Below are 26,624 nucleotides of genomic sequence, written 5' to 3'. Positions count from 1 at the left end.
ATATGTCAAAAAAAAAAAAAAAATTAAAAATCTAAAATCAAGATTGTAAATTATCGTTACGGTACAAATAAAAAAAAATGAAAAAGAAAAAGAAAAAAGGCAATTCAACGACTGTCATAAGAGCACATGCCGACGGTGCATTATACCTGTAGTACAGGTACCTGCAGTACCCACGGGATAAGACAAGAGGCGGCGTCTTGTACCTTGTATACACGTGCATTAAATAATCATTTTTACAGTACATAATACGTATATACGTACACATATGCATAGACAGGTATGCGGGTACCGAGAGTTACGCGGCTAGCGGAAACGGTGGTCGTTTATTCCGTAGGATATGCACGTACATACGTATGCGCGTATGTGTATATATGCATAGGCATGGTATATAATATACGCGATAAATTCCCCCGCCATAAGAGGTAAATGCCATAGCATTTGTTGGCACAATCTCTCCCGGTCGTCGGGTAGCAGAGCTCGCGAATCTGAAACACAGTTGAGTTTGTCGAGTCCCGCGTGTAACAGCGAGCAAGGGAAACGTGCGTGGATATACGGAATAGAGCCGGAAGAGTTTGACGACATGTGAGGGAACCGGAGGAATTGCATCCTAGTTTGATACTCGATTGGGAGACAGAAGTCACGGATATTAACAATAATCTGTTCTACGTGCGTATTAAAAAACACAATCGGAACGACAACTCCGTTTACTATTATTCGGATGCAACGTTCGATGGAAATAATCGAAAACATTGTACCGCACGTGTACGGGCATATGATCGTATAGACGGTTAATCGATCAATCGATCGATTAATTAATCAACTAGCGAATCGTTGGACGTTCAACGCTATCCGTTCTACAGATTAGAAAAGTGCGATATGTACCATGTTTGAAATTCAAAAATATACAGTGAAGAAATATGATTCGAGAAGAGGAAGGAGAAGAGGAAGAAAATTTTTTTACAGTGAATGAGTTACGGTGACTTTATCACTTGTTGACGTATCACATATTTTTATGAAATTTTTTTTTTCTTCTCTTTTTTTTTTGTTTACACGGGGGATCACGTTCATAGAAAACACCGCACAGCTGTAATTCCTAGCTATGATATCACTCTGCTGCATCACGGTTTTACGATACCTGCCAACGTAAGTGCGTTCTGCCTACTACAAGTTTGAAATCATCGGAGGCTCGCGTGCATTTGTGCCGATATATTAAACCCCTAAGGAATCTTCATCTATATTTAAACGCGAGGATCGAGGAAAGACCGGTTTTGTGCAACGTCGGTGTACGATATATATATGTGTGTGTGTGTATATATATACGTATAATATATACGTATATGTGTATATAACGAGAAAATCTAACCGTTAATCGGTCGACTCGCCGCCGATAAATTGCGCTCGTCGTAAAGACTGATTGTTGTCGTCGTTGTTGTTGTACTTTATGGTGTATATGTATATATGATCGTATAGTTAACGTTGTATTACATATACTCGTGTGCAGAATCGAAGAGGAAGAAGAAGAATAAAAGAAGATTGAGCGGTGCCGATTTATCGCCGATTTAAAATCAGTGCCGGAATACGAATGTATTGTTACGATACATAGAGTTAAAGAACCGTTCGTTAATTACTCGATTTTACCACGTTCGATAACCCCTGTAAAAGTACCCGAGCTTTTCATAATCTTTAACTCCTCCAGGCCAACGCGGAAAAGCTGAACGGTGATTTCGATGCCCGAACAGGAGCTGACTTTCTGCATAGATATTATCAAGATTTAAATTCAACAATTTTAATTTCTCGCTTTAAGGTACAAGGGGGAAAAAGGCGTGTATAAAATATATGTGAAAATACAGCGACGATGGGCGTCGATAATATAATAACGTGATTGATGTAAAAGGAAGGAAGAAGTGATGACGAAGGTTGTATTCGTTTAGAATAAGAATAACAAGAAGAAGAATTATTATAAGAAAGGGAAGTTGAGAAACCTGCATCGATTCGACCAAAGATATATATATACATATATATTTCATTTCATATATATATATTATATATATATATGTATAATAACTCCTTATAGTTCCTTAAATATTGTTTTCAAATGATGTTGAACGATTTGTTTCGTTGGTGACCAAAGTTTAAAAAATAATAAGTAGATAACAAAGTAATAAACACTCCGAGACAATTAATCGTAACGATAAAATATATTATCCGGGGACAGTGTATCGACGGTAAAAATACAAAAAGATAGAAAGATAAAAAAAAAAAAAAGCTGATGCAACAAGATGTTACCATCGATAAAACGTGACACTATTACATATTACGTATTATATATTATGAATAACGAAGAAGAATCGCGGATAAATTAATTATAAAATTAAATATACGTTCGGCTGTGATTATATAATACCGGAAGTAATCCGTTCGGCGAGCGAAGGTATGGAAGAACCGTCACAAAAGTTGTTCCGTTTACCGGGAACGATAGAAGAGGAAGAGGAGAGAGAGATGGAGATACTCCAAGAACGCGGAGATAATCAATCGGGAAATCATCTGCAGCCAAGATGCGAATCCCCGTTACTATCGATGCCGCAAAGAATTCCAACCGTTCCAAGCTTGCCGAAAAATATAACGCTTGTTCGCGTCAGCACGCAAAGTAGCAGCATCGGCGGTGGAATGGGCCGACAAGATTCAGCAAGGTAAAGAGAAACGATTTAGAACGGTCTTTCTTTCTTCCTTTCATTCTTTCCTTCTTTTTTTTCAGCAAAATCTAGCAAGCTATTATTATTTTACGACTTTCTTATTCTTCCCAGCTCTTACGATTAGTCACTCGGTTTTACGTTCGAACAAATGTTTAGCCTGCCATCTTCACGCGTGTATTTTATACACCGTACGCGTTGTCCCGAAACCTCGTCACGTTTGCTAAAATGTAGAAAGTTTACTAGGGTATGTATATTACGCATGTATTGTACAAAGCGAATCGCTAACGGGTTGAACGATTCGATTGCGCATGCGTTGAAATTCGAGAGCAAGAGCGATTGGTTTTTCAGGGTGACCAACATTTTTCAGGTTATACACACAACGGCGATCTGTTGTATGAACTTATTTAGGTTGGTCACCCTGACAAATCATTTTCAGCGCATGCGCGTTCAATAGTTCAGCCGTTAGAAATTCGTTCCGTATATTATATTATACGTCGGAGAATGGGAAATCGTCAATTGCGAACTTTGTGCTTTGCGTGCGGGACGCATGTTGAACCTTTTGTTTAAACGAGAAAACTCTCAACTGCGATTAACGGAACTTTAAAAAGAGATCCGACATTCAATTTGAGAAAGACACGCTGTTCTACTTCTTCGTGACGATAACCGCGTAACTTTTCTTACGTTTCTTTAACGGAAAACAAGAAAATTATTATTTTCTTATTTGACAACTCATCGCGCGTATAATATATTACAAACAACTCGATCGCGCAAATCGCTGTGTCCTTAAAATATTTTTAATCGTGAGGTGAAGGACGACGAGTGGCAGAAAACATGATTTGTTTTCTTGCGAAATTCTTCGAGTTTCTTATTTACAGGATGATCATGACACGCATACTTGAGTCGGATACGGCAATAATTCGAAACGTAATATTTATCACGAACGTTACAGTACATCGATCGGACAAAAAAATAAAATGACGCATTTATCGTATGGTATATTATTATTGTTATGTTAGCGAGTGTGTGCGCGTTATAAAATCAAGTTAGGTACAATCCTGTACCAAGTTCAGGCTCGATAATGCTCGTAACGACCATGATCAGGATTATGATGAATCGTGATGAAACAGGCGAAGCAAAAAATGGGACAAAAAAAGCAACAGAAATAATGAAAAACTAGTCACGAACACTTTCAGATCCTAGAATCACTGCACCTTGTGCACATATTTTTAGGTATGAAGATACATATACGTGCTTACACCTGTGTTAGGTACGTAAGTTGTACACGTAACGTTGATTTTTACGTAACCCAATGTATGTTTGCACATTATTACATCCGTCGTTTGATATTCGATTCTTCGAAATATTCTACCGTTTCGTCTCCGCGAACATACCGTATATATATATATATATATACGCAACCTGTGATAAATAAATATTCATTTCGGTAAATTCCAAATTTGAAAAGTTCCGAAAACGCCAAATTCAGAATTTTTTGGTAATCAAACTCAAAGTACAGAAATTAAACTTTGACGAAACATCGAGGTTTCAAAAGTTTCGAAAGGGTAAAATTCGAAAAGGGCACAACTTCGACAAGTAAAAAGTTCCGAAAGTGCGTACGTGAGAAGATTTAAAATCACCCAAAATTTCGGACGACCCAAGATTTTCAGTCCCGTGAAGTTCTGGCTTGGTAAAATATCACCGGTTTGATCTTTCTTTTTTTTTTTTCTTTTTGTCGGATTTTCGATATTCTTACGTGAGGAATCCTGGTAATTTTGATTTTCGGTTTTTCTCATTTTTCACACCCGCTCGTTGAGTAAACTACGCTGTGTGAGTATATTTTAATTTTCGGAATTTTACTCCATCGTAACTTGAATTTCGAAACTTTGAGCCGTCGGCTTTCCGACCATTCGAAACTTTGTCGTGTCTTCGAAGTTGGATTTCTTCCCTTCAAGTTTCCCTCTCAAATAATTCGGAACTGGGTATTTCGGAACTTTTTAATTTAATTCGAAATTTCAACCCCGCCCCGCTGACGCAAGTTATCCCTTCAGAAACAAAAAATTAGACATCTTTTATGAGCCGAGAAAAGGATATAAAAAACACTTTGTAGCCGACTTGAAAAAAGAAATTTTCACTCAAAAGGTATAAATTGTAGAAAAATTTGAACCGTTTCCTAGTGAAAAATGGTATATAGTGTAATAAACCGACAAATTTTCAATTGTCATTTATAATTCTGTTTTTCAAGCTTACGAAAACGCGTATCTTGTTTCCGATCCTCTAGTCTCCTTCTTCTCGAAACGTTATAATTATTTATCTATTTTCTACACCAACCGCCAATAAACACCGACAATATTTCATTAATTATAAAGCCTTGAAATTAGTAATCAAACAACGATCAAGCTCTGCGACGATCATCGCACATCGTCATTACGTCTATAATTAATGACTATCGTAAACTTTGCGTGTAGGTACATGCAAATTGTAATTAACTGATCGTTGTCAGCTATCGCGGATTACTCAAAGCATTGCAGAAAATATTGCGAGAATCTTCCAGGCATACACACGACGCGGTTTGCAAAATCGTAGACGTCATATTCGCACGCGTACGAAAGGATCGTACACTGAGAAAAATTTTTAGTTCCGGTTACCGCTCGGTCCTCAACTATTTTCATTTTTTACCACAATCGAAAAATACAGTTCTAGGTACAAAATGAAAATTAGTTTTCTAGCTGTTACCGGAAAGTCTAGCATCCGTTACTATTCTTTCTCATTACGATCGCTGTTGCTATATTTTCTTGCAACTGTTGCGAAAATTTAATGCTCGTGCAGGAATAAATTGACGTCAAAGCCTTATTTAACTAAAAAAGTTGAGTAAAATGGTTAGGCGTACCTCGTTTTTCGTAATTCCAACAATATTCAAACAGTTTTTTTTTAACGATACCTGTTTTACTCAATTTTTCTAGTTACTATAACAGATGAAATTTTTCTCAGTGTAGCGAAAATACGTTAGCGTAATAATCACGGAGCGTCCAGAATTATCCGCGACAGTTGGTGAGTGATTGAAAAATAATTGTTTACCGTAGACATCTCGGCTCTCCATCGTTTACCGATTATTTACTCAAGCTATTTGCCACACTAGGATATTACATATCTCGGTACCTGCGCTCCGGATTCCTCCATCTGTTTGCTAATGATCGCGTATAAATGAAACGTAACTATTTTTGGGAGTTCAAATTCGATAGTTGTTAACCCTTTAATTCGCGCTGGGACGTTCGGCTTTTTTTTTTTTTTTCTGCAGCCTTTTATTTAATAAACTGCTTTTTTTTCGATAATTGCCAATTTTTTTCTTTGGGTCTGCATTGTCCCTGAAATATTTCAAAGTATAAAACAAATGTAAAATTTTTTAATTTTTTTTGTTCTAAAAATATGACATGTAAACAAATGGTCGAAATTCGTCATTTTCCCCGAGAAAAAGCATTTTCTACTCATCTACCACGAAAATCCGAATGCCAATTTTTACACAAACTTGATACACACCGAAAAATTTTTTTTCTTATCGTTTTTGTTTCTCCGCGGTCCGCCATTTTGAATGTTACTTAAAAAACTTATAAGCTAAATAATAAGGAAGGACCAAAATTAAAATTAGCACTAGACTAAGGTTAGTTATAGAAGAAAAGAGAAGCCAAAACTATAATTAAACGAGTAAATAGATAAAAATGAATAAAGATAAAGTTACAGAAATGTGAAAATAAATAAAAATATATATAAATAACGTAGAGATAAATAAAAATATAAATAAGCAGAAATGTACGCATAAATAGAGTAAAATAAAATAAACGAAAAGAGATAAACGGATAAATAATAATATGCACTAAATCGTTTGAAACATTAAGTATGGGAATAATATCAATGTGAAATATACACCTTTAGGCATATTTTATTGCATCGATATCCGGACCCTGCAAGACGCGACGAAATCACGTATAGGTACTTCCGGTTCTCTGTATCGAAGATAATTATCATAGGTTCGTATGTGTCACAGGTACGAAAGTGTATTCGTCGAAACTGTACACTTTGAACAAAGTAAGATAAAACAGCGGCCATGAATATTCGCGTCATAAATTGTATGTATAAATATTTTTTCTTTTATTTATTTATTTATTTTTTTTTTTTTTTTCATTTCGCATCTTATGTTATTTACTCGTGCCCGCACACCTCCGATATCTTCGAAGCGTTTTATTAGCACGTCTTAATTATGTTTACACCTTTGTTTGGACAAGCTGTCGTCGAGTTGTCGTCGTTTATCGCTTTTCACAACCAGCTGATACACCGATATCAGCTGCAGGTTATTATATCGCAGATTAATACCTGACTTGTTCGTATGCATGTATGCAAAATATCCGTTACGTTCTCCTATATGCGTTATAGGTAGGCATAAACGATATTACGCGTTTCACATCGTCAGCTGCATCGCAGATCCGATGTTTGTATACACAAGGAGAAATCGCGACTGGAAATTTAAATTGAATTGAAACAGATTTCAGCACTTAGTGTTACATGTTACGAGCTTTTATGAGTTACAGAGCTTGTTAAACCAGGAGGTGCAATCTTCCTGATTGTAAAACGCTGCGTTTGATACGCTGATTCGTCTATGCATATGTAATACATACACCTATATGGGGCATTCCGTGACACATAGATCAAGATTCTACGGCGATGTGTCGGATTGGCGTTATAATTTTTTTTTTTTTTTTTTTTCAACGAAAGTACGTGACGAAAAATGCAATCGCAATTTTTTCACAATTTTTCGACCCAGCGTATCCGAGGTACGATTTACAAAACTTGTAAAAAAAAAACCGCGCCTTCTGAAACTTTTTTACATCCATTAAAAGATGGAGATTTCATACTTTCAAAAGACAAATTATAAGTAAATTTATGTTCATTGTTATGCCAAAAATACAATAGAATGATAAATTTTTTTTTTTTTTTTTCATATTTTTCTTCTCTATCTCTTGAAGTTATGAAATCTCCACCGCCTAATACGTGTCAAAAGTTTTGTAATATTTTATAAGGTTATTCAGAATTTTTTCAGATTTTAGAATATTGATTTTTTCCATGTTTTTACATCATACCTCAGATACTCTGGGTAGTAAAATTCTGAAAAAATTTGCGGACGCGCTTTTCGTCCATGTACTTTTGTACAAAAAATTCTAAAGCCAATCTGAGACATCGACGTAAAATCTTGGTCGATGTGTCATGATATATACATACATATATATATATATATATATATGCGTATATAACCATCGAGTAATTCCATGCGAATTTTATTCATTATTCGTCTTTGTCTTTGTCTTTTTTTTTTCTTCCTTCATTGTATCGCTGTACAATATGCACGTGTCGCTACATCCGTCGATGCTGACGATACATCGATGAAACAAATTTCCTGGATTATAAAAAATCTTTCCAAAAGAAAACGTGAGTCTTCATATTTTTCAAGATATTTTCTAAATCAGCTCTGTCACAGCTTGAACAATTTTTTTGTTCTTTTTTTTCTCCTTCTCTTCGTGATCTCTCTTTCTCCCTTTTTATCAGACAAGTTAGCAATACGATATAAAACTCACATGCAAATGAAAACGAGACTACGAACCTACGATGACTAAACCGTAAGAAACCAAGAAGTAAAAGCTTGACATTTGAAGAAAAAAACATTAGCTCGATTAGTGATAAATCGAGAAGGATAATTATCAAGACCGTATAAAATTTTTATCCAAGCGAAAAACGTAACGTTAATCGAATTTTGATCAATTACTATTTATTTCGTTGCAATGAAAGAATTCACTACGAATCATCTGTGACACGAATTTTATGCTTGTCTAATCCGTTTTGCGGTGCAGTTTGTTTCGAGGGTAAAAATATATAAAGATCAAAGAATAGATGGGCTGCGAACATCGAATGTTTAAATAAGCGAAAGTTTAATTTGGAGAAATTAAAAATGTGGGAAGTCGAAATATGAAAAACCAAAACTATAGAAAGTTCAGAATATAGAATGCCAAAATGTAGAATCGTCGAAATACGTCTCGATGATACAGAATCGTATACAGATTATAAATTTGTCGTTCTATATTTTTTCTTTTCGTATTCTCAATTTTCTATACTTTAACTTTCTACAATTTCGTAATTCAGCGAATTGGATTTTCGCGTCTTTGAAAATTTTACATTTGGGTCCTTCTACTAATCGTCTATTCTAGATTTTTTCACCTCCGCACCCCTCCAGCAAGTTTAAATTCAACCCTCTAATGAAAAGATTTCCGTACACTTTGAAAATACCGAACACAGCTGGGCAAGGTTGAAATTTCGAGTTTTTTGGCGGTGAAACTTGAAGTAAAGAAATCAAACTCCGACGAAACATCAAAGTTCCGAAGGGGCAAAAATGATAAATTTAAAAATCTGAAACATCAAAATTCCGGATGCTCGAACATTTTCAGCTACACATGAATTTGAATAACTTTGATCTTTCTTTTTTTCGGATTTTCGATATTTTTGCGTTCGTAATCTTGGCAATTCTCTGATTTTCAACACCCACTCGTCGAGTAAACTACGCTGTGTGAGTATATTTGAATTTTCGGAATTTCTCTCTATCGAAACTTTACTTTTCGGAGCTTCACTCCGTCGTAACTCGAATCTTCCGAATCTTGCATTTCGAAACTTTAACCCATCGATTTCCCGTCCATTCGAAACTTGGTAGTTTCTCAAAACTTTGCCTTTTTTACTTCAACTTTCGCCACCAAATACTTCCCAATTAGACGCTTTTGGAACATTTCAAATTCAGAACTTCAACCCCCGCCCTCGAACCGCATAAATAATTCTTTTTCAAAAAAGTGTCTTAACCAACCGAACACAACCGCCGGCTTATCTGCGACCGGGATTTGAAAGTGGGGTCCGAATTATTCGGCGTGCACGGCGCTGGCCGATTTGTCCGGCATTTGGCAGTCAAGTTAGAAGGTGGGAGAAGAGGAGGGTTCCAACAGGACGCGGAGTATAAAATTCGAGTGGTGGATAATTGTTGTAAATTATTTCTCTCTCTCTCTCTCTCTCTCTCTCTCTCTCTCTCATTTATTTTTTGCGGGGCGGGGGATGGAAGGGGACGAGTTTATCGACCGAGGTGAGGGCGACGATCAGCAAGGCTGCACAGAACGGTGGTTTAAGTATTATTATCCGCACACACACGGTCATTTAAGAGCTGTCAGACCGGCAAGCAGGCAGATTCAACACACTCGCTTACCTACGACACGTACTTATACATATAGATATTGTTCGCACGCAATCATTCTGTTAGGAAAAAATTATCTCGCACAAATTTATTACTTAACAACTTGTTAGTCTTATTATGAAGCTTGATTATCGAAGCCGTAAGCATGACGTCACAGTGGCACTGGCGAACTGACACTGTAAGCCCGTAGAGACGTGCCGTCCCAACTTTATATACGACGACACGACGACGGATAGAAGAGATGTATTCCGTCTCTCCAACCCCAGTAGAATATCTGCGGTGCAACCGATCCGTTGTTCAAGAAATAAGACTGCGTCTGTCGAGTCGTCTCTCATTGTCAGATTCAAATTGCAATTCGTCGCAAGCCGCGTTTTAATACCGTTCGAGTAGGCGTGTCATCGACAATCGTCGTAGTTATATCCGCGCGTAACGTGAAGGAATTAATTAATTAATTTAATTAATTAATTAATTGGTTAGCCAATTATCGATACTCGAGGTATTCGTTTTTATCACGAGGTAATCGCACGTTGAGTTTTTATTAAATTATTGGATTCGTGTTGGCTGGGAGGAACTTTTTGCAATATGCGAATATAGCGAGTGCATGAATTGCGAAGAAAATGCTTGAATATCGATGCTTTGTTTGAATATGTAATTTAAAAATTGAAATATTTCACATTGGAAGATTATTTTTTTTTACAAATTCGATGAAGGCACTTTTTTTCTTTTTTTTTTTGATTCATCATCACTTCGGCGTCATCAGAATATTTCATTTTGCAACGTTGATTACGATCGGCAAATTACAACGTAGAATCGACTGTTTAAAAAGTGAAAAAAAATCTGTTTCGTTAAATTTGTGGAAAATAGTGTTCTCAACGAGAATTAAAGTTTAGTAAATCCTACGAGATTACCAGATTTTGAAAAATTTCCATGCGATTTAACCCTTTGAGTCATCGTGGTAAGTATTCTTATCACCTATTTTATATCCATTTTTTGCATATTCAGAGAAATTTGTAAAATTTTCTTTGCTATTTCCGATAGTACGCTAATTGGTTTTTTAATAATCGTGATTAATTATTGCGATATAATGTAAATTGTTATTGATTGAAATAAATTGAAGGTCTAATTCACTTTCGAAAAATTTACCCCTCTACACATTACGTACACGTTTCACATAATTTATAAGTTTTTCGGATGCCTGATTACGAATCTGAAATAGTATCTAAGAAATTCAAGATGGCGGATCCAATATGACGGATAAAAATTTCAAATTCGATCGAATCCGGTCAAAAAACTCTGTACATGAGTTTTTTGGGGTCGGTGGTTACGAATCTGAAACCAGATTTTGAAAATTCAATACCGAGAATCCAATCAGCGACCCCAAAAACCCTGCATATAGTTTTTTGACCGGATTCGGTCAAGTTTTTAATTTTTGTCCATCACGTTGAATCCGCCATATTGAATTTTTGAAATTAGATTTCAGACCGAGAAAATCATAGAATACTATCCGGTTACAAAATTTGACTCCACACAATAACGTGTGACTCAAAGGGTTAAAGCGAAGCATTGATATCGAAGCTCTCGTTTTTAATTCCAGTATTTTCAAAGCGACGTCTTCGAAGCTTGAATCGCGAAAAATAAAAATGATTCGGTGAATGTCGTACTCCAATGTTCGACTATCTCGTGATAAAATTGATGATGGAAAGGAAAGAAAAGTTGAGGATTTTCGGGCAGCCCGCGGAAGCAGAAGCTTCTCCTCGACTCCTTGAGTGGCTGGTGAGGTGCGTTTAGAGGGAGAGGGAGAGGAAGGAAGTGCCAATGACTGCTGAAACGCTCGCCTGCATCTCCGACGATTCGCCGACTCCTCTCATCCTTGGCTTGCATGCTTGCCGGAAATCGAGCCCGTCTAGCCTTCGGAAATCACCCCCGATTACACGCCCAAGGAGTCGTCCGAGCTGGTTGGTTCATTGAACGAAGGTAGAACGTAACACGCGATCTATCCGCACGATTCATTCATTCCTCATGCGTATTCATTCATTCGTACGTTCGCCACACCCGCAGAGTTGGACCGATTTTATTCGATCATTTTTTTTTTTTTTTTTTTTTTTTTTTTTAGTACGTCACCGAATTTAAAACTTTAATTAGAAGTAGATTGAGTTGATCTACGCTCGTTGATCAGCTTCGTTATGTAACAAAAAGCGAATCGAAAATGGTATACTAAATAAAGTACATTAAATATATGTATAGATATGTGTATAAAAATCGAATAAATTTCGTAACGTGTTTTGCCGCACGTGAAAGTGGAAAAAATATTTTATTCAAAAACATCGTCATTGTGATGGTATTTGTATTATAACACATACGTACATGTGTAAGCACATAAGTGAATTGTTATTAATTTGAATAATTTGTTACTCGTAATTGATCGCTCAGCATTAATTATTGCGTTATACTTTCAAATCGAATGGGATTTGTTATTTACGATATTCATAAACTGCATTGAACAAATCAGGTTTACGAAAAAGCAGTTTTTTTACTTTATTATAAATTGTGAGTCTGATAAAATTTGATAAGTATTAACGCGGATCTGTGAATTCTACGGTAAAATAAACGTCGAGAGTAAAATTATATCCAAAACATCTTAAGCTGGGATATAATTGTGGCAGAAAGAATAATCAATCAATAATACGAAGTATAAGCTCGATACGACTCGATGTTTATTTGCCTGCCGCGCATTGGATTCTTCCCATGCAATTTTCCATAAAAAGTTTGATAAAATATGTACGCATAATTATTATTCATCACGCGCCTACAGCAGATACCAAAATGGATCCATCATTAACTGCACTCGAGTAAATAAACGCTAATCAAAATATGCATATATATATATACATGGGGGAAAGATACTGAATTGAACAGATATTGAAATAACTTGAGTAGGAGAGAAGACATTTATAATAAAATATACGACGCTTATGTTCGAGAAAACAAACCAATTGTATGATAGACGATAATTAATTAGTTGTACGCGATATATTGGAAGACACTGTACTCAAACATTGTTGTTAAATTATTGAGGGGAGTTTAACCTTTCAAAATTGATTGAAAAGAAGAGAAAAGAAAAAAGAAAGAAACAAAAAAACTATCGGAATAAAAATTATTAATATACATATATGATGTAATGAAAGGCCTAAATCTATTTGCAATAATTTACAAACGTGCTCGGTGTATATTTTTACAACCGCCGTATAAAACAAATCTGTGCTCGCCCTGCTAATTGTACGAAATAAAATTTCATCATTTAATTACAGTGATGCAATTATAATCTAGAAACGGGTCACGGAAACAAAACAATTTTTAATACTGCTGTTTTTTTTTTTATTGATTTTTTTTTTTTTTTTGTATCGATATTTTTAACTGCGCGCGTGAAACGATACAAAATAAAAGAACCGCAGCATCGCGTGTCAACGAAAATTACGACAAGTCGTAACATTTGGTGACATGATTATTTTATACACAAGATTCGAAAAATTCCAAGATTGGTCTGTAATGTATAAATTATTATCAATTTAAGCGTGTAATGCGATAAAACCAACGCGTTACTCCCACGTATTAATAAACCTAACAATTATTAGCACAACGGTTGTAATTAACAAATGCTACGTCATATCGATGTTATTAAGCGCAATTGCGGAGCCGAAAAATCGTGAATAACTTTTACGTAAGGCCGAAAAAGTTGTACGCGAATAGACGGTGAAAGAAAGGACGGAAAACATTGGAAAGATAAATAAAAAAATATCGAGTTACACGTATATATATATATTATATATATATATCGATTAATTCTCGATTAATTCTCAAGAAATTATATCAATTTATTAAGCTTAATTACTCGGCAACGGCTTGTCTGACAAAAATCTATAATCAGACCTTTTTTGTAGGGAATTTAATTTTGTAAAGGGATAAGTGAACATAAATTTTTTCACTTCAATATTTCGACAGTTCTGACGTAAAACATCAAATTATTACTAAAAATCAAAAATAGCGATGATAGACCTCTTAAAGTTAATATTAAGGGCTTAAAATTTCATGAAATGTTTTTTTTTGCCATACTGAATGATATTCTCAATATATTTTTCAAAAAAAAAATAGTCAATTTTTTTGGCCCAGTCTAATATATATATACATATAATGAGTAAGCAAAAAATCACAAAATCACAAGTAGGATCGAAAAAATTAGGAGAATTCATGCAACAAAAAAGATGAAAACAAATCCTAGACGTAAACGCGATACGATTAATAGAACATTAGAAGCCGACGTGGACCGCGCTAAGTTTCGCTTCAATCAGCGCAATTCAAGTCTATGTAGACGATATTACAGCGATTATACCCGGTGGGTCGGGTTTGTGCAAAAAGGTGTCCGCAAGGTATCGTCGAAAGGCGCGTGGATGGATTTAACCATACTTACTAGCCTCGCGAATTTTTTTAGTTAGTCACAAGTTTGCGAGCCGAATGATCTGATAAGGCGTTGCAAGCGTCGCGTAACACGTAAGAGGCTGAACGCAGTTCTGATAAGAAATTGAAAACGGTAATCGTCGGTAAGAGCAAGACGTCAGTCGCGTACCCGTCACCTGAGAATCGCGCGCTTACGATTCAAGCTTCGCCTCATTTCCGCGACGTTTTTCGTTCCGCGTCTAGTATCCGTAAAATTGCTACAAATTTTTTTTATCCAAACTAAACGAAAAAAACATATACCAAACATGTATAAACATACAGGCAAAAACTTGAGTTCGACGCATATTCCTTGTCAAGAAGAACGGTGTTTTTAAACATTTTTTTGAATCCCTTTTTATTATTGTTTCGATGAAAAAAAAAAAAAAAAAAAAAACACCGTTCTTTATTCTTTTAACGTATTACAGAGGTGTAATAATAATAACGATATTCGACTAATATTTATACCAATCGACGCTAATCTAATTTGCTAGACTCGCAAGTGGCAGTGATTTATTTTCATTTTGCTCTGCCTTCCTTCCTTCCTTCCTTCCTTTTTTCCCATCTCTCTCTCTCTCTCTCTCTCTCTTTCTCTCTCTCTCTCTGTTTTTGCAAATTACCAGTGCAAACGCGTCGTTTAGAGGCCGATAATTGGTCGGACAGTCAACACCGAAGCGACGGTATATAAAACGTTTCAAGATATTACGTGTGATCAGTATATCGTAACGAGTCGACGTAGCAGCGACGCGTGTACCTGAAAGATCGACGACGATCGTCGGTCGATCAAACGTTACTTAATAACAGCAAGCCGACCGGCTATATAGCTTCGTACATCAAAGTTCTTCACGAATTGAAATTATTGAGCAGGCGCGATTATGACGTGTTTTAAAATCGCGAGAACTAGTCTTGGGATGAAGTGACGTCGTGATAGAGAGAGAGGGAGAGGATAAAAAAAAAAAAAAAAGTTTTAGAAAAAAGTTTAATAAAAAACACACGTACGCACACAGACAACGAGATGTTTATATAAATCTGCGAGTATAATGATCGAGGAATCAAATAGCGGTTGACAAGAAACGAAGTGACGAGAAAAATTGGGAGAGAAGAACCGTGTTTAGTTTCTCGTAAATTACGATTTTTATTAAAACTTGGTGGTAACTTATATACATATATATACACATAATATATTATTCAAGATTAGCAGTGATTTAAGTCATCGCGCAGTGTTTTTTATTTTATTTTATTTTTGTAACATCTTATTACGCGTAACAGTGAAAAGTGAATTTATTCATCTTGTTTTTTTTTTTTTTGTTTTTTTTGTTCCTTTTTTTATTGTTGCACGAGCATATAATGAGTACAAACGGCGGAATACCGAATAGCAATTCGAACGGGCAATGTTACTCCCCGGACAGCGGTGACGAACAAAATTTGATACCGAGATGGGCTCAAACACCGATAATCGTTGGTGTACCGAAAAGCCCGAATGCGTCATTCAGAAGCAGGTATTTTAAAAATTTTTTCATTCACGCCAAATAGAATTTTAAATTAGGAAATGAGAAACTTGTTCCAGGAAGAAAAGAATCCTAGAATTACCTATATATGAATATAATAAAAATAAAACACAAAAATTTTCTCATCGCCGCTCTTTATTGTTTTACCCGTACTCCAACTTCGATAACGTTTAATTTTTCTCCATTTTTAATTTTAATTTATTTACTTATTTTTTTTTCCTTTGTTCGGCTCATTTCTTTTTCTCCCGGTTCCACGCGCGAACTTAATTAACGACTGTGCAAATATCGGCATACGCATTAAGGTACGATAAAATCTACAGGCTTCGTTCATTCACCAGTTTGTCCAATACGCATTGCTAATTAATTTAAAAACATGTAAAAATTGTAATTTGCATAATACGAATAATTCGCTGAATCTTGGTAAAATATTTCTTATTCTTTATTTAATATTTATTTTTTTTTTACGGAATGCCTAAGGTATAATACCTAACGAAACCGAAACGAAAGAATCTTAGTAAAGTTTTATCTTGCGTGACGATTGAATTGAGATTTTTGGTCTGCTAGCCACCTTGAACAACGGAGGCGACCTCTTATCTTGAGGAATTTAGCGTACAAGGTATCCGACTATTGTGATCCCTGCATGACACAGTGGCTCACAAGCCTTGAAACATCTCCGTGACAAAAAGCCCCGATAAGCGCAAAGGTGGGTTTAGAAAAAAAAAAAAAAAAAAACTTACAATGCGTACAGTCGTTGCAGACTTATTACACCGCGTTTAGACGTGTGGTTATTACAAACGGAGATTTGAAATTCATTCTAACTTTGAGTCACGCGTGCAGAGGTACGAGATGTTTTATATATATATATATATATATATAACGTATACAATACAGGGACGTAGAAATTACAGACGCGAGTTTGTATTACAGAACGACGCTGAAAGACGGTGGGAGAAGAATAGAGTCTTGCTGCTCTTTTCATCTCTTTGTTAAACTTGTACACCGTCGAGATTTGCTTCCGCTAGAAACACAACCGGTGATGTTTTACAGATAACAATTATCGTCGCGATAGAGTTTCAGCGTTCCCGTTTTGCGTGCAAAAAAAAAAAAAAACGTCATTTGGCAAAAACTATCGCGAATTTTTTTTATAGATAAATTTAATCGTCGATAGAAATAATAATTATCTGGAAAAAAAAACAACTCGCGTATATGGCACAATTAGTTCTGATATTAATTTCACCCACGATAAATATCACGAGACGATATCTCATCTGGTGACGTATTTCCTTGAACTGAATTATCAACGCATTCGTTTCGTCTCATTGTCAAATTCTATTCCTTCTTCTATTCTCGGTTTAAACAAAGCCTTCAGTCCTTCTAATTTCTGTGAGTAAATCAAAGGGTTGAAAATAATTTGTAGATTATTTTCTTCCGTTTCATTCATGCGGATAATATGTATATGAACAATCTTTACGTCGAATCTTTAGTAGGTTACGTAGTTCGGACTTGAAGATATCGTTTCAAGGTAACAGATTACCGATTTCTAGGCCGATAAGGTCGAGTCGAGAGGCATCGGATTGACCGTCAAAGGACGAAACACCGGATTTTGTTATTGGGGTGGATTAAATATTCGAAATTGATCTTTTTCTAGTATAGTTAAAAAAAAGTCTTTTTATAAAATTGGGTCACTGATTGGATTCACCGTACTGAGTTTTCAAAATCTGATCTCAGATTCGTAATCAGCGACCCCGAAAACCCGTGGACAGAGTTTTTTCTCCGGATTCGATCGAATTTGAAATTTTCGTCCGCCATCTTGAATTTTTAAAATCCGACCTCAGATTCGTAAATTTACATTATACCGCAATAATTAGTCTGTAGTATTAAAAACCTGTTAGTATACTATCAGAAATACCAGAAAACCGCAAAGAAATGTATTGAAAAGTTGTCTGAACATGAAAAAAAATGGATATAAAATAGGTGGTAAGGATACTAACCATTACGACTGAAAGGGTTAACGAAACGAAGAATATACAAAACTGACAATGAGAGATCGCATCGCGTTTTTTTTTTCTTCGACTGTACATATAAATTATAAGATAAAATAAGTATATAAATGGCAAAGTAATAAAATTCACAAAGAGACGATTAAATTTCAAGAGATAAGAATGATAATTATTGTTTATTATGGAATAAATGAACAAAGCTACGGGCTTTAAAAATTTTCGCAAGGCGTTACCCATCGCTTAGTAATTCTGGACCAGTCGACCAGTTTCGTCACCCGCGGAATGAGTTTATATTATTATTATTATTATCACCCGTCCCTCAACCGTGCAAATTTTTCAATCAAGTCTGACTACTTACCCGAAATATAGGAATAAAAGAAACAATTTTCATCGTCCTTGTGTTTATTGTGCGCGAATGAGAGTTCCGATAACATAAATGCGATTATCAAAAAGACCGGTGGAACGTTGTGTGTTTCTACGACATCAAATTTTCCGAATGGAAAAAACATCGGATGTGGCAATTATTCGCGATGCGAAATGCGAAGGAAACCCTCGTAGGTTCATTTACATGCTGACAAATACTTCAGAGATCCTCATTTTAATGTAAATAACACGTTTTCGCGTGACAAGTTTACCGATGAATAATTAATTCGTTCAAAGTCGTATATTATCTTAACATAGGTATATTTTTTTTTTTTTTGCTTTTTTTTTTTTTTGCTTTTTTTTCAACACATATCACCAGAGCTAACGCGTGTGATGTAATTACGTATAAAACATAGTCGACGTGGTTTTTGTCTATAAATTATTTTCACCTCATACTCGTTCGCTTCTCCCGTTCTTCGTTCTTCCACCAGTACGTACGTGGATAATGTATTCCTTCTCGTCAAAAGAGGGGGCAAAAACAAGTCGAAAATAATCATTGCGATAGAATTTTCTGATCGGTTTCCAAATACAACGTACGTTCGCAATTTACGATACTCTGCAAATGACGTTTGACAATTACAAACGTCGCGGTGGAACTAAAAAGAGGAATAATAATAAAAGTAATAATATTATAGAAACAAAACGAGAAAAAAAAAAAAAAAAAAAAAAAAAAGAAAATAAAACTAAAATAACGAAATATCTAAACGTCTCCAAAGACAAAGACATGACAGGTTTGCAAAGTGTGTTTGAGATAAGAAAAAAAAAAAAAGAAAAAGAAATTCCCTCTGCAAAGATTGTCACGTTGTCGCACAAAGTGTATTTCTCGTACATTGGCATACGTGTATATTACACATGTACACATTACATTTCGCGCGTGTATCATTTTGTAGAATTAAACGAGCTGACGAGTTTATCAGTTTATCACACGTTGCACACGTTTACAGTCCATAAAGGACGAAATAATACAACAATCATAAACTATGACTGAAACGATGTTATACACCCCGGTTATCTTATCTTTGATAATCTTTACCTATTTTCCCATGTATTTCAACGAACGAATTCGCGTATCCGACACATAGCTGATGTACGTACAATATACATATTGTATGTGTAACGTGGACGTGACGGGTATTTTAACGGGAAAAGAAAATAAAAATAAAAATAACACTCAGTACAACGGAAATGAAATTCTCCCATCGATGTAACAACGGTATATAATGTATTATACGTAATATATGTAACTACAGGTAACAATAACGTCACGCAGAACTTGTACATTGATATAACTATACGTACACTTGTGCCAATATAGATTCATCATTTATATTGACGTGAAATAAGAAATATGCGTAAAAAAAAAACACAAATATTATAAAAATGATGCATAAGTATGTTAGAACAAGGTCGATCAAGTATAACATATATATATATATATATATATATATTGAACATTAGTACCGATTATGCTTGAACACCTAATGTCCATGGAAAATTATTGCGGCAATTTAACACGATCCGAAGACGTGTGAAGAGGTCGGAATTAGACCAAGCTCAAACAATTGAAACTGGGTCAATGCTCGTTGTTCTCGTTTTCTTTTTTTTTTTTTAATTTTAGTTGCCTATTTTTTTAGTCAATGTCAATGGATCACGAAACTTACAGTGATTGATCACGTGTGGCTGCTCGACAAACCGTTGTCAAGATTCTGAGTTGATGATCGAGAAGCTTAAATTCATTGTGGCGATATTAATTATTATTTACCGCGTCCAGTTGTAATTTAATCCTTCGAGTCATACAGTGGTAAATATTCTTACCACCTATTTTATATCCACTTTTTGTGTGTTTTGAGAACTTTTCAACATTTTCTTTGCTATTTCTGACAGTATGCTAATACGTTTTCAATACTCGGTAGCAATTATTGCGATATAATGTTAATTGTTATTGTTAGAAGGAAATTGATTGAAAAGAAAATGTGAAAATTGAAGGAATAATTCATTTCCGTGAAAGTTATCCCGCTAAATGTATACATGTTTTACATAAATTATAAATTTTCGGAGTCACTGATTACGATTCTGAAATCGGATTTCGAAAATTCAGTACGGCGAATCCAATCGGTGACCCTAAAAACCTCTGCACAGAGTCTGTTGATCGTATTCGATCAAATTTGAAATTTTTGTCCTCCATGACCCTGGAAAACCATAGAATACTGTCCGTTACAAAATTTTACTCAGCAAAACAGTCTCGTTCGGGATGTGAAAGGTCGTCGACGACTCACGATCGTTGATATCCGCTTGTTTCAGGAGCCGTTACAGAGCAGGCCCAGTGCGTAAAATTCGCCGACGCGCGGTGTTGAAGAACGGAGAATGCAACGTGCTACAATCGAGGATATCGCGACGATCGTTGCGTTTCCTTCAGGACATATTCACAACATTGGTGGACACTCAGTGGCGTTGGACGCTGTTGTGTTTCACACTGAGTTTCCTCCTGTCCTGGTTAGGTTTCGCTGTGATATGGTGGCTGATAGCTTTCACTCACGGTGACTTCGACGAGAAGCACCTGCCGGGAGTTCAGGTGGAGAACAAGTGGACACCGTGCATATACAACGTGGTCTCGTTCACTAGCTGTTTCCTATTCTCAATCGAGACCCAGCACACGATAGGCTACGGTAGCAGAGCAACGTCGGAGGAGTGTCCCGAGGCCATATTCGTAATGTGTATACAGAGCATAGCCGGTGTTATGATCCAAGCGTTCATGGTCGGCATAGTGTTCGCAAAGATGACGAGACCAAAGCAGAGGACGCAGACGCTCCTGTTCTCGCGCAACGCGGTTATCTGCCAAAGGGACGGTGAGCTGTGCCTGATGTTCAGGGTCGGCGACATGAGGAAGTCGCACATAATCGGTGCGACGATAAGGGCCCAGATAATACGCTCGCGAACGACGAAAGAGGGCGAGTTCCTCTCCCAGCATCAGCAGGAGCTCACCGTTGGCGCTGACGGCAACGACAGCGACCTATTCTTCATATGGCCGATGACCATCGTCCACAGGATACAGGCCGAATCGCCACTCTACAACATGTCGGCTGAGAACATGCTGACCGAACGCTTCGAGGTCGTGGTCATACTCGAGGGCACCATCGAGTCCACCGGTCAAACGACCCAGGCCAGGTCCTCCTACCTTCCTCAGGAAATACTCTGGGGTCACAGGTTCGAACCAATGGTCAGCTACTCCAAGGAGCGACAGGGATACGAGGTCGACTACTCACTGTTCAACAGCACCGTTCAAGTCGACACTCCGTTATGCTCCGGCAGGGAACTGGCCGAGTTCTACAGGGTGCAAGACGACCTTCGACACGGCGGCGGTAAGTCGATTAAAATCCACACCAACGACACTTCGGTGACACTAACACCAACACTGTATCCACTACAGCCATATGGTCTCCAAACCTCGCATGCGCGTTTACAAAAACTAACCCCAAGGTGCTTCTTCCGACAATCTTCACTCTCTGCGTTCTCCCACCCGCTTGTTCTTATCGCTGCAATGCTTAAAACGTGTTTACGCTTTACTGGGTGTTTAATTGGTTATATCCTTATGGTGTCTGACTGTTATTGACGCTGGTATCGCAGATGCCGGTGGTGCTTTGCGGAAGGTTCCAAGCGAGCCAAGAACAGCCCCAGCTGTCGTCACGCAGGCTTTTCACCTGGACCCTAATTCCGGAACACGACTAGTGCCAAGCCAGGATCAACCGAGACTTCACCTAGAGATACCAGTGATCACTGAACCGCCTGATAATTGAAACACAAAACGATCTCTTCACGCACACGTTGTAACGGACGGGGAATCAATATACACATGAATGTCTTTGTCGCAAACCCGTTAGCGTTTCCCGTACGTGTCACACTCTGTGTCCCTTTGTCAACGTCGAACTTTTTCAATCGATTGGGAGAACGCTGGTCGGTCTTGAGGATAAAAGGATCAACGTCTAATAAACGAGAAACAATTTTCCACGCGATATCGCTTTGATTGGTTGTGCCGTCGCATCGCTATTTATATCGTAATGGTAACGTTGTACAATGTTTAATGTGAATCTGAGAAGAAGAAAAACGATGTCCTAATCAGATGGCGGAAAGAAGGAAACAATGTCCTGGAGAATATTACAAAACAATTATACATGTATGTGTCAGGTGAATACTGTCATAGTCTGTTTTTCGTCGCACGTCCGTTAATGTCCGACTGTCTATGCGTAAATATTTTTTTTTTGGGAAAAACTATCAAGTATAGATATACACAAATAATATCCGGTCAATTTCCTCACTTTTCTTACGTACGCATGATTCAATTTGGTCCTCTTTTCTTTTTTTTTTTTCTTTTTTTGGTTATTGGTGTTTTAAGCCCCGTTAACTCTCCTCTTTCTCTCTCTCTCTCTCTCTCTCACTTCATTACTCGATACGCCGTATGCAATGTCCGATCATACTACATTCACTATACATATACAAATATTATGGTACACTAAGTTTAACGAGGATGCACGAGGTTTCTGGTGATTGAGTGAAAAAAAAATAAAAATAATAATAATAATAAAATAAAGACAAAAACAAAAATACAGAAATTCCTCTTTTGGAAAGAGTGAAAAATCGGTGCTGGTCTAAATCGCAGTTGATATTGTTGAGAATATTTTTCCGGAATACGAGAGAAATTTTTCAGGTTACCTCGTCGACGAAGACGGACTCTTGATTGAGAATTATCAAGAGAATAATATGCAGGGTGGGCACATCGTTAACACACAGACGGGAATAAGAGCACCCGGACACCGACTGGTACACGCGGAAAGTACGAAAAGCGATAACAGTTTAGAGGACAGTGCAATCGGGCGAAGTATTTACAGAGATAACTCGATAGCGTCCCAGCAACATAATCATCATCATCATCATCAGCCGGCTAATCCGCACCGGGAACCAAATCATCATTACAAGAACCAAGAGGGTGATTTGGACGCGATTGAGGTAATCGACGAGGACGATCTTCACCAACTACCGGACTCCGTGAACAGGGAGATACTGAAGAACAGTCGTGAGATAGTGTACGAAGAAGATTCGAATAATCTTTCAAGGGACGAGAGTTTCCTGACGATGCGACAATTCGGTAGTAAGAAGAACCTCGAGATCCTCGAGGCTAGCAGACCGCTAATTTCTGGTCGTCGACACTTCGTCAGGTACAATCCGTCGTCGGACGAAGCTGAGAAGCGATCGTTGAACGGATCGCGGAGGAATCTGAGCAGCAGAAACCTTCACTCGAACCAAGAGGAAGATAAGCGTTCTCTGAACGGTTCGCGGAGGAATTTGAGCGGTTCAAAACGCCATAACCAACCGAATTTTGAAAAGGCGGAAAGTTTGCACGGCAGCACGAGGAACCTGAACATCGGTAGCAGAGAGAACCTGATCGGTTCGCGATTTCAACACGGAAGCAAGGAGCTCCTGACGACGACGACGACCAAGCGGAACACTCCGGTGGTCAAGGCTTCCAAGGAGACGAGGGACGCGAAATCGAGACGAAGGAAGGACGATAGTGCGAAAAAGGAGGTTGAGATCGAGATCGAGGGACCGGTTGGGCCGAAAAACGAACCTCCGAACCTTCACCAGGTCGCGTTGGCAACCTACTTGTCATCGCCGTCCGAAATGTCGCCCGAATCGGGCATCGTTGAGGGTTCGGTTGTCCTCTCAAGTCCCGAGGCGGTAAGACGGGACCTTAAACTTCCGGCAAGCTCAGTTATCGCGAGGAACAGAAGAAGCTACGAACACGCTCAGCTCCAGGATGTGAACGCCGAAACTACCACGTCACGTCCCGGAAGTGGGAGCAGCTCTTCCGACAGCGATTCCTCGTCCAAAGTTAACACTCCGCTCGTAGTTTTGCCCGGTAAGACCGGCGTCACTTTAGCCAAACAGAATGTATCTTACACGAGTGTTTAAGAGTTTGAAGTTTGTAACGTTGATGTAACGAACGATTTTTTTCCTTTTTTTTTTTATCATTATTTCGCAACTTTAGGATCGTCTCAAATTAAATGATTTATTTTTAAAAAGCAAAGTGTGTTCAAATCTTGGAAATTAGAAAAAAAAACAAAAAAAAAAAACACGATAATTTTAATTTCAACATTTCGTTACAATTAACGTTACCGACTTCAGTCCGGTGAGTGTTTAAAGTTTCTGTCAGTTTTTCTTTTCTCTTAAAAATCTATTCTTTCATTATTTTTTTTTTTAATTTTCGACGAACAATCGCTATCAGAGTTAGAGGGCATAATAGACCGTCCGCGACATTCTAGAAAAGGACTTTGAAGAACTTTTACCAAGAAATGGTAGGATGAGTGTGTTAATTAAATATTCCAGTTATCGAGGAATCGTGTATAAAAGAAAATTATCAACTAAATATCTAAACATCTTTTAACGATGTATAAACAATAAACAAATTGAGAATTATTAACCGCCGGTCGGTTAACTTTCCCGAGTGTATAAAATATCGTGTCATCTTGTATATTATATATACGTATGTATTATTATTATTATTATTGTTGTTATTATTATCATTGTTATATATCTATGTATATGTTCGATGTGCAATATACTATCTATACGCATAAGGACCAACAAGCCCGCAAATGCATTCCTTCGGAACTGTATATTGAAGGAAAAACGGAACACGAACTTGTATAATCATCGAATATTATATATACGATATTTATAATGAGAACGATTAAATTCAAGTTTTCCAAAGGTTGTATAAAAATTTGATATACAAATAATAAACACCGATATTTGTATGCGCGATATAATATGAATCGATACCAGTTGCACTATAACTGTAAGTATGTATGTGAAATTAATTGTATACTGTTGAAACGAAACCGGTGAGCTGTAATAGAGTGTAAATAACGTGTATAATAGAAGAATTTGGAAAACGTATAATTTTTTCGTGTGACAAGGGTCGTTTAATAATATTAATTGAAAAGAAAGAAAAAAAAAAGAAAAAAGGAAAAATATTAATAATATTATTATTTTCAACCCGAAACTTAGTCAATATTTATTCTTATATAATAAAAATACGTAACACGTCGTACAGAAGATATGACAATAGCCTAATTTTTAATTAGTATGTATAATCTAGGGTATACGTATATAATATACATATACATCCTACATACTGTATACATATAATGTATCATGTATTTATAATAGTCATTCCCCCGACGGAAACAAATCATAATTTTACAATCGATTGTTACTACAACGTAGTAATTCTGTAATGCGTATTATATGCATAAATATGCACACCACATATATAGATATATGTATACATATAATATATATATATATGAATATTAGATGGAAAAACAATGGAAAACGAATGAAAAAAAATTCGATTACCGTTACGGAGGAAAACAAGATCAATTTATTTCAAATATATATACATATTTATATATATATATGTGATATGTTATCCTAAAAGTTCCGAAAGCGGAGAATCTCGAATGTTTTCGTGGCGAAACTTAAAGTAAAGAAACAAAACTTTGACGAAACATCAAACTTTCGAATGGTCGAAAATCCGACGCTCAAAGTTCCGAAAGGAGAAAATACCGAAAAGACAAAATTCCGAAAGTGCGAAAAGAATAAGGAGTAAAATGAGCCATCGTGAGACTGTTTTCATGCAGACCATTCTGATTTTTGGTATTTCTGATTTTTTACCCGCACCCGACAAAAATGTAGTAACAACAGATTTTGTGTATGATAAAATTTCCTATAACTTTTATTACAAACTTTTTTCTGTATAACGTATAGGTTTTTATTTATAGCGCGTCAAACTTTCTTTAACACGGTTATTGCTAAATATATAGTGAATGGTTATTGAAACATTGAGAATGGTGTGAACCAAATTTGTAGTACATAAAATTTTCAGTAAACTTTGTTTCAAGTTTCTTGCCCTATTGGAATTTTTGCTTGTCGAAATTTTGCTCTATCGTAACTTTACTTTTCGCAATCTTGCATTTCGGAAATTTGAGCCGTCGGTTTTCTGACCACTCGAAACTTTGACGATTCCTCGAAGTTTTGTTTCTTTACTTTAAGTTTCGTCGCGAAAAAATTCGGAATTCTGCGCCTTCGGAACTTTTGAAATTCGGAACTTTGACAACGCCCCATAATATGCGCTACAGAAATTTTTGTTTTTAATAAACAAAATACGAAAAACTACAACTACTAA

General features: G+C 36.6%; 2 protein-coding genes and 1 long non-coding RNA gene across 17 annotated transcripts in view; 2 read left to right on the top strand and 1 right to left on the bottom strand.

The window, feature by feature from the left end:
* LOC124298619 (G protein-activated inward rectifier potassium channel 4-like) overlaps nt 1-20,817 on the top strand; it is a 54,516-nt gene extending 33,699 nt beyond the window's left edge. For 10 of the 11 annotated variants that reach the window (XM_046750835.1, XM_046750836.1, XM_046750837.1 and 7 more), the window contains one exon: nt 11,558-11,689. The gene's annotated coding sequence lies outside the window, so the exon portion shown is untranslated. Of the gene's footprint in view, nt 1-11,557; nt 11,690-20,683 lie in introns of those variants that run through there. The other variant, XM_046750833.1, reaches the window with a different exon arrangement.
* LOC124298622 (uncharacterized) overlaps nt 1-26,624 on the bottom strand; it is a 69,060-nt gene that overhangs the window by 33,778 nt on the left and 8,658 nt on the right. The gene's annotated exons all lie outside the window — the stretch shown is intronic.
* On the top strand, nt 2,075-26,624 carry LOC124298618 (uncharacterized). 4 transcript variants are annotated; one of them, XM_046750829.1, is made up of 3 exons: nt 2,075-2,690; nt 20,684-21,741; nt 23,085-26,624. In XM_046750829.1, exons 1-3 carry the CDS (start codon nt 2,434-2,436, stop codon nt 24,344-24,346), a joined length of 2,577 nt encoding a protein of 858 aa, XP_046606785.1. In that variant the 5' UTR covers nt 2,075-2,433; the 3' UTR covers nt 24,347-26,624. The 4 variants fall into 4 exon arrangements, with proteins under 4 accessions (XP_046606785.1, XP_046606787.1, XP_046606788.1 ...); XM_046750831.1 differs by lacking the exon at nt 2,075-2,690 and adding an exon at nt 11,767-11,918; XM_046750832.1 differs by lacking the exon at nt 2,075-2,690 and adding an exon at nt 11,767-11,937.

The sequence above is a fragment of the Neodiprion virginianus genome, chromosome 2 (genome assembly GCF_021901495.1).
Source record: "Neodiprion virginianus isolate iyNeoVirg1 chromosome 2, iyNeoVirg1.1, whole genome shotgun sequence".
Taxonomy (NCBI): domain Eukaryota; kingdom Metazoa; phylum Arthropoda; class Insecta; order Hymenoptera; family Diprionidae; genus Neodiprion; species Neodiprion virginianus.
This window is presented reverse-complemented; position numbering and strand designations above follow the sequence as displayed.

Excerpts from the sequence above, each read along its gene's own strand:
- LOC124298618 (XM_046750829.1), top strand. The coding sequence starts at position 2,434 with ATGGAAGAACCGTCACAAAAGTTGTTCCGTTTACCGGGAACGATAGAA. Across the intron at positions 2,691-20,683 it reads GGCCGACAAGATTCAGCAAG|GAGCCGTTACAGAGCAGGCC; the intron begins GTAAAGAGAAAC and ends CGCTTGTTTCAG. Across the intron at positions 21,742-23,084 it reads CGACCTTCGACACGGCGGCG|GTTACCTCGTCGACGAAGAC; the intron begins GTAAGTCGATTA and ends GAAATTTTTCAG.